Source organism: Ovis canadensis, chromosome 26 (genome assembly GCF_042477335.2).
Source record: "Ovis canadensis isolate MfBH-ARS-UI-01 breed Bighorn chromosome 26, ARS-UI_OviCan_v2, whole genome shotgun sequence".
NCBI classification, from domain to species: Eukaryota; Metazoa; Chordata; class Mammalia; order Artiodactyla; family Bovidae; genus Ovis; species Ovis canadensis.
In genome coordinates, this window is record NC_091270.1 from 55,664,830 (window position 1) to 55,681,492 (window position 16,663).

General features: G+C 41.0%; 1 protein-coding gene across 3 annotated transcripts in view; it reads left to right on the forward strand.

The window, feature by feature from the left end:
- The window catches only part of NGLY1 (N-glycanase 1), a 61,181-nt gene that overhangs the window by 38,924 nt on the left and 5,594 nt on the right, over positions 1-16,663 (forward strand). For all 3 annotated transcript variants that reach the window (XM_069572808.1, XM_069572807.1, XM_069572809.1), the window contains 6 exons: positions 329-551; positions 3,685-3,806; positions 4,974-5,119; positions 6,787-6,897; positions 8,781-8,945; positions 14,546-14,731. In XM_069572808.1, coding sequence (XP_069428909.1) covers positions 329-551; positions 3,685-3,806; positions 4,974-5,119; positions 6,787-6,897; positions 8,781-8,945; positions 14,546-14,731 — 953 coding nt within the window. The remainder of the gene's footprint in view (positions 1-328; positions 552-3,684; positions 3,807-4,973; positions 5,120-6,786; positions 6,898-8,780; positions 8,946-14,545; positions 14,732-16,663) is intronic.

Here is a 16,663-nt window from a genome sequence, read left to right on the forward strand (position 1 = left end):
TTACTTTGCTTGGCAGCAGGGGGACACAGTGGGCTTCTGGGAAAAGTTGTGTCCACAAAGTCAGACTGACTTTCTTACTTTGCGCATGCGTGACAATCCCTGAGAGCCAGCCGTGCTGAGTGTGGTGTCGGTCAGAGGATGCAATACTCAAGCCCAATGGCTTTGCGTGTGCCTCCCAGTGCAGCGACAGCTCTGTCTGTGTCCTCTCGTGAAGGCCTTTTAGATCGTCTTCTGTTTTCATTTATTTCAGCTTCATATTTGAGAATAAAATGTATGTGGGGTTTTTTTTCTGCTTTAGGTCTTACTCAGTTCTGTTCTAACTTTTCAGGTACTAATGTAAGTGAAGAGGATTTTCTTTTGCTGGAGCTTTTACACTGGTTTAAGGAAGAATTTTTTCACTGGGTAAATGACATTGTGTGCAGCAAGTGTGGTGGCCAGACTAAGTCCAGAGGCGAGTCATTACTCCCCAATGATGAGGAGCTGAAGTGGGGTGCGAACAGAGTGGAAGACCACTACTGTGATGCATGCCAGCTCAGCAATCGGTTCCCACGGTGAGTGTCCACTGACGGGGAAGTCAGAGCAGTCCCTCGCGGAATGGTCAGGAGAGAATTTTACTAAACCAACTTCTGATCTTCACTTTTGTTATTAGAAGTATATTCCTCCAGAACACGGGTCGGCTAGCTGTGGCTGACAAGCTCAGTCCAGCCCACGTCCTGTTTTTGTAAATGAGGTGTTAATGGAGCACATCCGGGCTGCTTTGCTAACTCATGGTCTGTAACTGTTCTCGTATTACAGTGGTAGAATTGAATACTGGCCACAGAGGCCATATGGCCTGCACAGTCTAGAATATTTGCTGTCTTGCTTTTTATAGGAAGAGTTTGTTGACTCCTGAATTGAGTATTGTCCTAGCAGTGTAATGCTGTAAATTGTGAGTTTTTCTTCTTTTAATACATAGATTTTAACTTTCTGATAACATTAATAATAATACTGATAGCACATAGAAAATAATGCTAAAAGATTAGAATAATACTAATCCTTGTGATGGTAAATACAGTGCTGCACTTAAATCATCTGATGGTAATATGGAAGGTGAAAATATAGTTAAAGACTGTCATGTTTTATATTATTTTTTAAAATAGTTTCATTTTTTGAAACTAATTTTGTTTTTCCTTTTTAATGTTTACTGTCATGGGGTTATTAATTGAAGCATGCTCGACGTGTTACGTTATTTTCAGGTATACAGCATAATGATTTCACATCTGTAGACACTGTGAAATGATCAAAGTAAATCTAGTTACTTTTGGTTGTTATACAGTTAAAATTTTTTCTTTGTTATGAGATCTCTTAAGATTTATTTTTTAGCAATTGATGGGTGAATGTATAAAGAAGATGTGATGTTATATATACACCATGCAGTTCTAGTCAGTCATAAGAAAAGAATAAAATCTTGCCATTTGCAACAGTATGATGGACCTTGAGGGTGTTATACCAAGGAAATAAGTCACACAGAGAAAAACGTGTACTACATGATTTCACCTGTGTGTGGAATCTAAGACCAGAGCAAATAAACACACAAAGCAAAACTAATAGACACAGAGAAAAAAGATTGGTGGTTGCCAGAGGGGAGGAGAGTTGACGGGTGGGAAGAGCATGAAGGGAACCAAGTATAACATCCGGAAATAAAATAGAGCGGTCCTGGGGGTATGATGCACAGCGTGGTGACTGTAGACAGTGCTGTTGTATCGCATCGTATTTTATTTTTAATAAAGAAGTTTGGTGCTTCGCCTGCCAACCTAACCTACCTTCATATCTCTTGGTTTTAAACGAAAAGAATTGAACTTTTCTGTTAATTTTTTCCATCCTTTAATATACAATATACAAGTCTCATTAGATATTCTTAACTGACAATACTTATAAAATTTGGTTGTGTCATTAGGTAAGAAAAGATAGCAAGTTTTTCTTTTTATGCAACTTTTTGAAATACCTGATTTTAGGGGCCTCAGTACTCAGTTCTGTCCTAAGGGAGAATCAGTCCTGTGATATACAGAGTCCAAGATAAAGAGAATCCAGTATCCAATAATTATCTGTAATTTACACCAGTTGTTTCTTAATTTAGCATATATGTGCGCAGGTACTTGCAAAGATCTGAAGATAAAAATATATATCATTATACGTAGATTGTCCTCATAAACTCTAGGCTGTGGGTATGGACTGATAGTGCATGGGGTAGGGGCAGAGGCTAGGGAATACAAAGGTATTGTATTTAGACCTTGTCCTTTTCCCTGTGAATCCTGTACTCGTCTTGGCGGTTCTCTGTGTAGGGTTGGGAGGATGGACACTACTCATTAGAGACTGTGGCCTTTCACATTGACACAAGTGGTGTTAAGGCATGGAGGCACAGGACGCCCTAATTCTGCTGCTGTCACTTCCTCGTGCAAATAGACCACTTGTTTCAGTAACTACATTACCTAAATTATAAATTCATTTAACTTAGCATAAGCCAGAGCATCTGCTTGATTGAAGACAAGCTTGTCACTGCTGAGCCAGTGCATTTGTGAAGCTGTGTCCTTTCTGCATGAGCTCATGGCGAACATTTCTTCTCAGCTGGGCACTTTCCCTGTGTAGCTTTATTAGCTCCAAATTCCTTCTCAAACATAATATGCAAAATTCCATGTTTTTCAGCTTTATGGTCATTTTAGAACTGGAGTAACTGTTTTTGTCTTTGCCCACACTATGCGGTTTGCAGGGTCGTAGTTCCCTGACCAAAAATTAAACTTGGTCCCCAGCAGTGAAAGCACCCAGCCGTGACCGCTGGACCGTCAGGGAAGTCCCTGGAGTAACTTTTTAAAGAATGTGGAAAATATATTTCAAAAAACCACTTCCAAATTAGCAAGCACCTTCAAGTGAATTGGAAGAATAAAAGTGTAATCCAAATGATCATTAGAAAGAAAAATAGTGTTTTAAGTATTAATAAAATTGAGTTCAGCTAAGCTTTCAAATCTTTATTGAGCAGTTTATTAAAGTTGTTTACGTACAGTGAGCTAATTATACCACTTGTTAGGCTAACACTCATGCTTAAAGCAGATTTCGCAGAGAATCTCTGTCTCTCCAAAGCCTGCCTGTCCTGCAAGGCCCAGTTCAGGGGCAGTGTCTCCTCCCTGAACCCTGTCCCATAACACCGATTCTGACCTGTTGTGTGGCTTGTATCATGTCCTGTCATGTACTGAAATTATCTGTATTCTGTCCTTTTCTCTCTCAGGACTGTAAGCTCCTGAAGGCTGTGTACCAGTGTTTAGTCATTTTTCACCCAGGATGCTAGCACAGTGCCTCTCACATTCTAGACTCTGTAATCGTTCTTTAAGAATATGAAGTTAAGAAATATTACTGTTTAGCACAAAGGTGGCTTCCCTCGTGATTCAGACAATAAAGAATCTGCCAACAGTTCAGGAGACTCCAGTTCAATCCCTGGGTGGGGAAGATCCCCTGGAGGAGAAAATGGCTACCCACTCCAGTGTTCTTGCCTGGAGAATCCCTTGGACAAGGGAGCCTGGCAGGCTACAGTCCATGGGCTCACAGAGGGTCAGACATGACTGAGGGACTAACACTTTCTTTCAGTATAAATTCTTTAGAATTCTTGGTTTTGATAATGAATCGGCACTTTTTGTTGTTGTTACTTTAAACCAGGTATAATAATCCCGAAAAGCTTCTGGAGACGAGAAGTGGACGGTGCGGGGAGTGGGCCAACTGCTTCATGCTGTGCTGCCGAGCCCTGGGCTTCGAAGCCCGCTACGTCTGGGATTACACAGGTGCGCGGCATGGGGGGCGCCCTGAGGCTGGGGCGCACACTCCTGCCTTGTCAGTCTGAGGCTCCGCTTGCTTTCTGTAAGGTAACAGGATTTTTTTATGGGGAGCACGGGATCTTTTTTTTTTTAGTGGCTAGTACTTTGCATCATAAATATTCTTTAACAGTTTGTAGATACCACGCCATTTTTGGTCATGCTGTTTCTCTTTGAATAAGAACATGTGCAATAATGTTCTTCAGAAATTCTTTATTTTTGTAGAGATTACAAGATTTAGTAATTTTAACTCAGTATACAATAAAAAATAATAAAAGCCATGTGAGATTTATATTGTCTTTATTTATTTATAACTTGTGTCACTTACATGTTCTTAGATTTTTTCACTTGTATATTTCTGTTGTTTTCTTAGGGTAAAATGAAAGCTTCACTTAATAGTTACTTGGGTTTTTGTTTTTTTTAAACAATCAAATAGAGACCATGAATAACCAGACATCCACTGTTAGATCTCTGCTGGTCTACAGTTCCAAAGTGGAACTAACTCCTTCACATTAGCAAACTGTGTGTATTAGCCCCATGGTTTTTGTTTTTTGCTTTTTTAATTTTTAAATTTTAATACTCATGGGCATAATTTCCAAGTACCATGGGCTGCTCGATTGCTATGTGTACTTTTTTTTTTAAAGGATGATGCATTGTTGCTTAGTGGAAATTTTATTGATCATTTGTTAATATTTATTTATTGGCTGTACCGCCAGAATGCCGGATCCTAGTCCCCTGACCAGGGATTGAACCCATGCCCCCTGCAGTGGGAGCATGGAGTCCTAACCACTGAGCCACCAGGAAAGTCTCAGCTCCATGTTTTTGATGCTGTTGTTCAGCTTGTTTGCCCCTTTTAGAGTTTTTGCTCACATGATTTCTAACCAAACCTAACACTGACTCTACTGAAGTAGAGTTTCCAAGACATTTTCCAAAATTTCAGAGAGAAATCAGAACAGCCATTCTAGAGTCTTGTATAGCATAGAATGGTCAGGCTTGCTCATTCAAGTTCCGTGTTGCCTGTTGCTGTGTGGTTTTCCTCTTGGGCGCGTGTACAGTTACCAAAGGTCCTTCTGGTTTTATACACTGAATTTGTGTTTCCTACCCCTGCTGCCTGTCGCCCACCCATCACGTGTGTAGACCACGTCTGGACCGAGGTGTACTCTCCATCTCAGCAGCGCTGGCTGCACTGCGACTCATGCGAGGACGTCTGCGACAAGCCCCTGCTCTATGAGGTTGGCTGGGGCAAGAAGCTCTCCTACATCATAGCATTCTCTAAGGACGAGGTAGGACATGGTGGGGGGAGGGGGTGGGGGGGGAATGCGTCCTAAGAATAAAATTAGTTTGCTCTTTTGACAGCTTTTGAAGGTATAATTGACATAGACTAAGCAGCATATATTTGAAGTGTACGATTTAATAAGCGTTGCCCTATGTCCACGCCCCTGAGATAACCTTTGCAGTGGAGTCGTGAAGACACTCGTCATCCCTGCAGTCTCCCTGTTGCTTCATCTTCTCTCATCCTTGCCCCTCTCCCTGCAGTCCCCCACAGCTATTTTCTGAGACCAGAGATTAATCTGCATTTCTGGAGTTGTGTGTATAAATGGAATCATATTTATTCCCTTTGATGGGGGGGTGCTTTTATCTCACTCGTTCTAACTGTCTTCAGATTCCTCTGTGTGTTTTCACATATCAATTGTTTATCCTTTTGCTGAGCAGTATTCCACTGTATGAATGTACCATGCTTTGTTTATCCATTTGCCTGTTGATGGACATTTGGGTTTTTTCCAGTTTTTCACTATTTCCAGTGCAGCCACTATTGTCTTTATATGACAGTATAAAGGCACAAGTCTTTGAACGAGCATGGCTTTCTTTTCTGTTTGGTAAATGCCTACAAGTGGAATGACTGAATCACATGGTAGGTGACTTTAACTTTTTGAGAAGTTAGCTCACCTATTTTCCAAAGCCATTTTCTGGTCTCACCAGCACTGTGTTGAGGGTTCCCAGTGTCTCCATACTCTTGCTAGCAGTATGGTCTGACTTTTCTTGTTGGCTCTTTTAATAGATGTGCAGTGATTTCATCTGCATTTCCTCAAGGACGAATACTGAGCAGCTTTTTATGGACTTGTTTGTCATCCATCTCTCCTCTTTGCCCTTTTTTTGTTGTTGTTTAATTGAGTGGTTCATTTTCTTATTCTTGGGTTTGGGGAGTTCTTCATATATTCTGAACATAAGTCCTTTTTCAAATATGTGCTTTGCAAAGATTTTCTCCCTGTCTGGCTTGTCTTTTTAATTCTATTAATGATTTTTAAAGAGACTAAATCGATGAAGTTCAGTTTATCGATTTGTTCTTTTGTGGATCTTGCTTTTTGATGTTACATGTAAGAGATGTTTGCCTATCTCAAGCCACAGGGGTTTTCTCCTAAGTTTTCTTCTAGAAGTTTTATGCTTTTAGTTTTACATTTGTGTCTGTGATCCATTTTGGGTTAACTTTTATGTATAGTCCAAGGTGTGAATTGAAATTCATTATTTTGCATATGGATAATGAATTGTTGTAGCACAATTTGTTGAAAAAAATTATTTTGTCTACTGAATTATCTTTGCACCTTTGCCAAGAAACAGTTCTATAATGTTTATATATATATGTACCATTTAGATATTCAGTACGATAAAATGGAGTTTTTATTTTTTGAATTTTATGAGATCAGCTTTGTAGATAAATTTTGATAGCTAATTGTTGGGAAAATTTTATCTCCTAATCACAGTCTTCCTTGGATGTGTACCAGTTAAAATATGAGTAAAAAGCATATTTGATTTTTTTCTACAGATTTAAAAATTTTAATGAAAAGATTAGCATTTAAAAATTTCTATTTAAGAATTACATGCTTTCTAGGTGTTTAGCAAATTAACATTGATGGTTGTAATCTTGTTAAATATTTGTGTCTTGTAATTCGAGGTGGTTGATGTCACTTGGCGATATTCTTGTAAACATGAAGAGGTAATCTCTAGAAGAACTGAAATTAAAGAGGAATTACTTCGAGAAACTATTAATGGACTTAATAAGCAGGTATGTGATGGGTGTTTGTCATTTTTGAGAGGACATTTGAAATTTTTTATATCATCAAGAATAGCCAATTTTTAACCCATTGCAGTTCTTGAAGTAGTACACAAACAAAAATATTTAAATATATTAAATGTCTTTTTTCATTAAAAGTTTTGAGGACTCATTTTAAATTTTGTGGGTGGGTGTATTTTTTTTTTTTTTTTTGCCTTAAATTGTCACATTTCAAAGTGAAAAAAAATTCAATATATATAATACTTGACATAAATATTTTGCCTTGGACGTCCCTGGAGGTCCAGTGGTTGAAGACTCTGTTAATGCAGAGGGCATGGCCTCAATGCCCATGTTCCCTGGTCAGGGAGCTCAGATCACATGTGCTGCCAGGGGTGACCAAATAAGTAAAAGTCTTTACCAATCCTCCTGTTTAAAAAAAATGCATATGATATATAGCCTTATTTTTCTAAGTGTCACTTGAATATTATTACATGCAAGTATCTACGTGGCAAAATTTCTGAAAGAAGGCACAGGAAATTGTTAACTATGCTTATTTCTGAGGAGAACTAGGGGTCTAAGAGGAAAGTTTCAGCTTTGATTTTTTACCCCTTTTGTGTACTGAAATTTTTTTACTATATATATGTGTATTATTAATATTTTTCATGGTTTAAAAAACAACTAAATTTGCATCTTGCAAGCAGTTAGAACAGGGCGGATCACCTTAACAGTGGCTGAGATCCGAGGTGAGTCTCCTCCTGCCTGGACTTCTGCCATACCCCTAGTGTGCAGCCTTTACGAGTGCCTCAGCTGAAACCCCGGGGTGTTTGCTGGAGCCTGGCCCCCAGCACTGGCGGGCCTGCTGCGTCTGTGCCCAGCGTCCCAGCACACCCGCCTGCTGGGAGTGTGGCTCCCCTTGCCGTTTGGTTGGTAGGTGGCAGGTGCCTGGCAGGGAGTTCAGTTCTCCTCAGTTTGCTTCTTCCCTTGGGCCACCGTGGTAGCTTTCTGTTGCATTCAAACAGGTGTGGTGTGGGTGTGTGGTCCCCTGCTTTCCTCATCTTCTCAGCAGGACAGCTGGTCTTACTCAGAAACAGAACCCTCTGCCTCTGTTTAAAATCTGGGCCAACAGAGGACATGGAAGGGCTCCCCAGGTGGCGCAGTGGTCAAGATTCCACTTGCCAGTGCCAGAGATGGCAAGAGACCAGGGGTTCGATCCTTGGATCAGAAGGATCCCCTGGAGCAGGAATGGCAACCCACTCTAGTGTTTTTGCCTAGGAAATCCCTTCGGTGGAGGATCCTGGTGGGCTACGGTCTGCTGCTGCTGCTGCTAAGTCGCTTCGGTCGTGTCTGACTCTGTGTGACCCCATAGACGGCAGCCCACCAGGCTCCCCCATCCTTGGGATTCTCCAGGCAAGAACACTGGAGTGGGTTGCCATTTCCTTCTCCAATGCATGAAAGTGAAAAGTGAAAGTGAAGGCGCTCAGTGGTGTCCGACTCTTTGCAACCCCATGGCCTGCAGCCCACCAGGCTCCTCCGTCCATGGGATTTTCCAGGCAAGAGTACTGGAGTGGGATGCCATTGCCTTCTCCAAGGCTATGGTCTATGAGGTCACAAAGAGTCAGACACGACTGAGGACACACACATGCACACATACGCAAAGGGTGTGGAAAATTGGAGATGGGTGCTAAATGATTTCTCAACATGAAAGTTACAGAATCATTTTTAACTTTCCACAGTGTCGTTTTTATTTTCCAAATGAATTGTATGTATGAAGATAAAGTTGGTTCATTGGACATTATTAAAATACAAATGTGTTAATTATAGTCATGCTTACAGATGGACTCCTGTGTTCTCTTAATCTTTAATGACTTTTTTTCGTTTTTAAACCTGAATTATAGAGGCAAGTATCTTTGTCAGAAAACAGAAGGAAAGAACTTCTTCAGAGGATCATTGTGGAACTTGTTGAATTCATATCTCCCAAAAGCCCTCAGCCTGGAGAGCTTGGAGGAAGGACGTCTGGGTCCTTGGCCTGGAGAGTCGCCCGAGGTGAAGCGGGTCCAGAGGTATTTGCTTCATTGCAGCCCGATAACCTCCTCACTTTCCCACTTCTGTCCTGTACCCTTTTCATGCAGAAAACCCGCTGACCACTACCTTTCAATGAACTTTGCAGAGTAATTATTCCAAAGTGTAAACATTTAAAGAGAGCTAATAATGGATTGACGTAGTATAATTGCACACAGGAGTTAGCAAAGCAGTTAAAATGGGACTTTTCTATTGTTACTTTATGTAAATTTCTAGTGCAGTTACAACTTTTACTGAAGTACATGAAAATGCATGAATTATAAGTGCACAGCTTAACAGATTTCCACAAACTGTTAAACACATAACCACTAACCAGAATGAGAACTAAATGGCCAGTCACCACCTTTCACCCCTAGGAGTGACCTTTATCCCGGTTTCTAACATCAGGGACTAGTTTTGCCTGTTATTCTGCCTTATCTAAATGGAATCACACAGGATGTACTCTTCTGTGGACAGTTTCTTTCTCTTACATTATTTAGTGAGATCCATAGTTGTTGCTGCGTGTTTATCGTACATTTACTCTCACTGTTGTATAATATCCAACTCTGTGGATATTCTGTAATTTATCCACATCACTATAGGGTATTTAGGTTGTTTCTCAATTTTGGTTTAAAATTGTTGTACTGTGCTGTTTACAGTGATACCCAGGATATGGAAGCGGCCTAAGTGTCCATCAACAGATTAATGGATAAAGAAGTTGTGTTGTATTTATACAATGGAATAGTATTCAGCCATTAAAAAATAATGAAATAGTGCCATTTGTAGCAACAATGGATGGATGTACAGATTATTATACTAAGTCAGAGACAGATATTATATGATATCACTTATATGTGGTATCTGGAAAATAATACAAATGAATCTATTCCAAAATAGAAGCATACTTTGCACATACAGAAAACAGCCTTCTGATTGCTCAAATGGGAAAGGGGTGGGGGTGTAAGTTAGGAGTGTGAGACTGAGAGAGGCACACTACTGCATATGAAATAAATAAACGACAGAGCTCTCCTGCATAGCACAGAGAACTCTACTCAGCGTTTTGCAATAACCTGTAATGGAAAACAATCTGAAAGCAGACATCTGTTTGTGTTTGTGTCTGTGTTGTGCTTAGTTGCTTCAGTCATGTCTCTTTGTGACCCCATGGACTGGAGTCCATCAGGCTCCTCTGTGCATGGGATTCTCCAGGCAAGAATACGGGAGTGGGTTGCCATGCCCTCCTCCAGGGGATCTTCCCAACCCAGGGATCAACCCACATCTTCTTCGTCTCCTGCATTGTAGACAGATTGTTTACCCACTGAGCCACCTGGGAAGCCCTATCTATGTATAATTGAACCACTTTGCCTTACAGCTGAAATTAACGCAGTGTTGTCAATCAACTACCCTTCGGTTTTTTAAGTGTTGCTGCTGTGAACACAGGCAGACATGTCTTTGGTGAGCGTTGTGTATGCTCAGGTGGGTGCACACCCCGGGGCAGAAGAGCCGGGTCCGAGTGTGAGGACCGGCGGCTTCCAAACCGCTTCACACTCTGCCCAGCAATGTGAGATTTTTGTATGTCTTTACCTGTGGTTCCCTGTCTTTTTCATGTTAGCATTTCTAGTGGTATATAGTATTATACTGTGATTTTTTTCTGTAAGAAGCTAATTTTCTCTGGAAATTGTGGTGGTTTTCTGTTCTTTAGCTTTATCTGTTTCTGACTGTGCTCTCCGTTGCCGTGCCTGGGCTTGCTCTGGTTGTACCGGGTGGGAGCTGCTCTGTAGCTGTGGTGTGCGGGCTTCTTGCTGTGGCGTCTTCTCTTGTGGAGCGCAGGCTCTGTGGCTCACAGGCTTCAGTGGTGGTGGTGGTGGTGGTGGTGGTGGTGTACAGGCTTATTGTCCTGCAGCATATGGGATCTTCCCGGATCAAGGATGGAGCCACTGTCCCTGCATTGCAAGGTGGATTCTTAACCACTGGACCACAAGGGAAACCCTGTAGTCTGATTTTTATAATTTATTTTTTATCAAAGTTTAGTTGATTTACAATGTTGTGTTAGTTTCAGGTTTACAACAGAGGGATTCAGTTTTACATATATATCTTTTTTTCCCCCTGTTTTAAAATTTACATTTTGGTGCTGAATAATGACATTGAATGTCTGTCTTTAAACTTTCAGATACCATCTTTTGTGAAGTCCTGTTCAGTGCTGTGAAAACTTTTTAAGTACAAGTGGGGAACATAATAGAAATCTGGGTCATTCTGCTAGTGAAAGTGTTCATTTCTTACTACATTGTTGACCACATCTGGTTTTGGCTAGAAATTGTTGTTGGTGTGAGTACTATTACATAGTCAGACTTTTTGTAAATATTATCAGTTAAATCTCTCAAAATTAAGTGATGAACAATGGGAATATAATTCCTAGAGTTAGATGCTAGCTGAAAGCATTGTGCTCTGTAATGGACATTAAGAAAGTTCTTTGCCCTAAGGGAGCTTAAAGTTGACTCACTAGAAAGCATTTATTATAAACGCCTAAGAAGATAAGTAATGAAAAATGCTTGAAAGGAAAATTACCAAAGTTTTATATCTACTTTTTCCAAATTTGCCATTATTACACCTCATTTCTCTAATAAAGGAAGAGTGGTGAATTATCCCTAGTCAACATTGTTTACTTTTAAATTTATCTCATCATATTTAGCAGGCGGTTAGAAGTGGTGGTTCAGCCATAGAATAACGATCTGAATTCAACAGATAACTCCCATCCCTGCTGATGCAGTGCTCATTACAAGTAGAGATCTAAATGAAGCCAATTTGAAAAGAACCGGTGTCATTCACAGCTGTGTTCAGTTTAAAATATGGGTATTTAGGTCTTCATTTCTTTTTCTTTTCATGGATGAGTGTGCTTCCTCTTGCATGGCATATAAGTTAATTAAACTTTGAAAATAGGAATTGGGCTATATGCCCAGATTGTTTTCCCTTTTGAAAAAATTTTAAATTTCTCAATTATGGAGATCATTTTAGAGCTGTGAATTTTAAAAGTCATTTTTCTCTTTAGAAATAGATGTTTATTTTAGAAATCAGTCCTAAAAAATTAGGGAACTATATGTCTTGAAATCAGCTGGACAAAGAAGGAAACATTAGTGATGTTTTCAGAAAGAGTTTTGTCTTAACCTTAAATTTTAAAGCATTTATGAAATATTAATGTTATAAATGATGTAGTCAGTAACATACATATTTTTCTTTTCCCTTTTTAATTAATTATCCTTTAGTAAAGTAGTAGATAATGCTACTTAAAAATTTTAATTCTGTCTGGTTTATGGCAGTACTCTGAAATATCTTTGATAATGAAATATCTTTGATAAAGAATGGGGAAGTATTGTTATCTGCTAGTATACTAATTGATATTTAGAAAATCACCTTCTAAAAATAATAAACTGATTTTATTTTTTACCTTATCTTTGTGGCAATAATAATCACAGGTTCTAGGGAATTATCTTCTTATTTATACATTTGTAAATACTTTCTAAGATATTTTATATTCTACTTACTAATCTTTGTACATTTGTTTGTTTGTTTTCTTTTTAATTTTCCAGTTATTTTACTTACAGTGTCTACTTTCTTTTTTTTTCTTAACTTTTATTTATTTTTTTAATTTATTTTTTACTTTATTGTATTGGTTTTGCCGTACATCAACATGAATCCGTCACAGGTGTACACGTGTTCCCCATCCTGAACCCCCCCTCCCACCTCCCTCCCCATACCATCCCTCTGGGTCATCCCAGTGCACCAGCCCCAAGCATCCTGTATCATGCATTGAACCTGGACTGGCAATTCGTTTCTTATATGATATTATACATGTTTCAGTGCCATTCTCCCAAATCACCCCATCCTCCCCCTCTCCCAGAGTCCAAAAGACTGTTCTATACATCTGTGTCTCTTTTGCTGTCTCGCATACAGCGTTATTGTTACCATCTTTCTAAATTCCATATATATGTGTTAGTATACTGTATTGGTGTTTTTCTTTCTGGGTTATTTCACTCTGTATAATCAGCTCCAGTCCATCCACCTCATTAGAGCTGATTCAAATGTATTATTTTTAATGGCTGAGTAATACTCCATTGTGTATATGTACCACAACTTTCTTATCCATGCGTCTGCTGATGGACATCGAGGTTGTTTCCATGGCCTGGCTATTATACACAGTGCTGCAGTGAACATTGGGGTACATGTGTCTCTTTCAATTCTGGTTTCCTCGGTGTGTATGCCTAGCAGTGGGATTGCGGGGTCAAAAGGCAGTTCTATTTCTAGTTTTTTAAAGAATCTCCACACTGTTCTCTATAGTGGCTGTACTAGTTTGCCTTGTACATTTGAAGTTTTCACATTGGTTAATACCTGGTACCCAGTGTTTAACCCCCCCCCCCAAAAAAAAGCATTGCCTAGTATCTTGATTGATTAGTCAATGATTAGTTGAAAAGCAAGACATTGATACAGACTAGAGCAGTGGTTCTCAGCAGTGGGTGATGTTACCTTCCAGGAGATATTTGGCGCGGTGTCTGGGACATTTCTGGTGTCAGAACTGAGAGGGGTGGTCCCACTGGCCTCTCATGGGTGAGACCAGGGAGGCTGCCACAGGGCACCTCCCCATCCCTCCTACCAAGGAGGACTGACCTGACCTGCAGGCATCTGTGCTTATGTGTAAGGGAGAAGGGGGCATGGTGTCGCTGCCATGCAGACGCAGGGTAAACGCAGCATCTTTCTCAAACTGTAGATTCACTCAGTGACTACAGGAATTTAGGGGACTATTTTGCATTAAAAGAAACTATTTATTTTGTAAGAGAATGCAAAATTGCCTGAAATTTTAAGGTATAAGTTTTTGTAGCAATTTCACCCCGTGCAGAAGATCGTTTCCAGCTATCCTGTCCTCGCTTCTAGCATCAGGAAAGGACACTGATGAAATGACTTTTGGCTGCAGCCTGGAGGGGAAGAAAGAGTCACGTAGCTGGAGAATAGCAAGCACCGCCTTCCAAATGCACGTGTCAGGGCCCCGAGGCAGGAAGGAGCTGGCTTTGTAAGGAGCTAAAGGAGGAGGGACACAGTGGGGGCATGGAGGCAGCAGGGAGGAGGAGTGTGGGGTCAGGTGGGGGAGGTCGCGGAGGGCAAGCCGTGTGTGGCCACCTTCGCAGGGGCCTAGGGTCTCAGTGCAGCAGGAGGTCAGTGCAGCGAGGTAGGCAAGTGAGTGATGTGCCCCACTTACGTCCTTAGCAGTTGTTTAGACCTGTGTGGAGAGGTTGAGTCGAAAGCTAGGAACAGCTGTAGGAGACGACTGCTGTGTCCAGTTAAGCGGTGGTGGTGGGAGTGAATTCATGTTGACGCACAGTCCCCAAAATGTAAGTCACAGCTGCAGTTTATGTTTCTTGTTTTCTGCTTAGTAATGTCTGTTGCTATGTCAGCGCCACACTGATGATGTTTAACCTGTAAGAGAATTTCCGAATTCCCCAGCGGCACCACCACACTTGCCCGTTGAAGGATCGCTTCACCCTTCTCCATAACGGTACCTCTTTGTGCGCCTGTTTTCTATTATGTTGAAAAACTAATTCTTCTTTTTTTTTCCAAGAGTAAAGAAACCCTGTTCATCCCCTCTGAAAATGAGAAGATTTCCAAACAGCTCCACCTTTGCTATAATATTGTAAAAAATTATTATGTCCGAGTTTCAAGTAATAACCAAACCATTTCTGGATGGGAGAATGGTGTGTGGAGAATGGAATCCATATTCAGAAAAGTTGAAACAGACTGGAACATGGTAACGTAATGCATGAAACTCTTTAAAATCTCAGTCATTCTTTAAACAAATAGAGATCGACTTCATTTGTCACTTGGTCTTAATGTAAAAACTGATACGAGAATTATGTTTAGTTATCCTTAAACTTGTAAAAGAAGATCCTGCTCCCAATGTTTAATGAAAAGTCCATTAGAAATTTGTGTGTGTGTATCAAAAAAGTACCTGTTTTCATCAGAGGCTGAATTTAATTCTTTCGTGGGGGAAAAAAAATTCATGTGTATGAGCAACTCATGTAACTAGTTTTTGCATGAATATATGGAGTATATTATTACCCATTTCCTTTGTGGATGTGTATTAATTGCCTGCTACAAAGCAAGCTACTAGCTACCATAACATTTAGTTTAGAATCCCAAGAGCTAACCATTTGACATACTTCCATTTCAAGGGATTATGGCTGGTTGAGCAGCAAGACTGGTTTATTTCTTCTGTTTCCTCTAAAATAACGGAAGAAACGGATGCTGGGACTGTGGTGGTTCATTATACCAACGTGTACATTGTTGTCACATGTTCTCTGTAATAAGAAAGAGGCTTTGCTTTTAAACTACCCCCTCCCTTAGAAAAACTCACCAAAAATAAGTGCAGAGCTACTCCCATGCCCTCGCTAGGTCTGACCCTATACTGATAGATTTCATGGGAGTGAACGAGCTTATGGGCCTCTTTAACTTGCCAAGTGAGAGGTGCGAAGTCGTTCACTTGTGAGACACTCAAGTGGATGTAGCACGAGAGTCACGGAGGAGCAGCTGCTGGTGTTTCTGAGCATCTGCACCTGCTTATCCTTGCGCTAGGCGTTCCCCAGCGTGCAAAGGGTGCACACCGATAAGGTCCCTGCTTGCTTCTCTTTTTCCCCACAAGTTTGTCTCCTGAACTTAAATTGGTGCACATTTTGACCATGTTTTTGTAATGTGCGAAAAATGATTTATAGGCTTATTGAGATTGTAGATGTAGGAATTTAATTCTTTAGTTAGAGAAGGACATAGATAAAACAAGACTTAAAGTTTCCAGATGGGTGTATCTGTAATTGACTTGTTGATGAGCAAGGATGGACTCCTAAAAGACTGTTCTCAGTTGCAGGGTTGCTCTGAACAGAAAGCAGGAAGGGACAGATGTGGCTCTTACCAAGGGCTTGTCTGCTGGCTCCCGCACGGAGCCCAGCGTGCTGGAGGAACCGCTGGGTGGGGAGCAGAAGCGGTCTGTGGCAGGCTCTCGGTCCTGACCTGCAACCGTCCACCTGCACGTGAGGGCCAAGCGCCTGCTGTGCCCGCAAGGACGCGAGCACACTGGCCTGGAAACTCCCGGAGGGAGACACGCCCTGGGTGCGGGAGCCGGCAGAGAGAGCTCCGTGGAGTGGGCGGCACTGGAGCCCAGCGCTGGAAGGAGAGAGGTGTGGTCAGACAGGAGTGGCAGGTGCTTCTAGAGCTCTGAGTAGATCTCACAGCCGGGGCAGGAGTATTGTGTGAGAAAGCTTCTGAGTAAGGTAAATGAGATGTGAGGGCCATTGCATGCAGACACGCCTACTTCAGTGTGTGCCTTCATATACTTTTATAAGGGGCCCTGTTTTGTTTTTTTTTTAAAAGCTGAATGAATACATTTCCAGTTCTAAATGAAAAATGCTAGAATTGTAACTGTACGTGTAGAAACTGGTAATTCAGAAGTAATATGTTGCTCTTAAAAACGTGGGTTTTCCACTTGCACCTGTATTTTCGCTCTTTCCTAGTTCCCCACTAGGGACTCTGACTGCACCAGAAGCAGGACCTGTCTCCCCTCACTCTTCCTCGTGGGGGCCACGGCAGGGCACGTGCAGCCGGTCGGTGGGTGTTGAGAAAAGACCTTTCCCTCTCCCAGGAGTACAGAAACTTGCTGAATTTTACTGCTTACAAATATACCATTCAACGA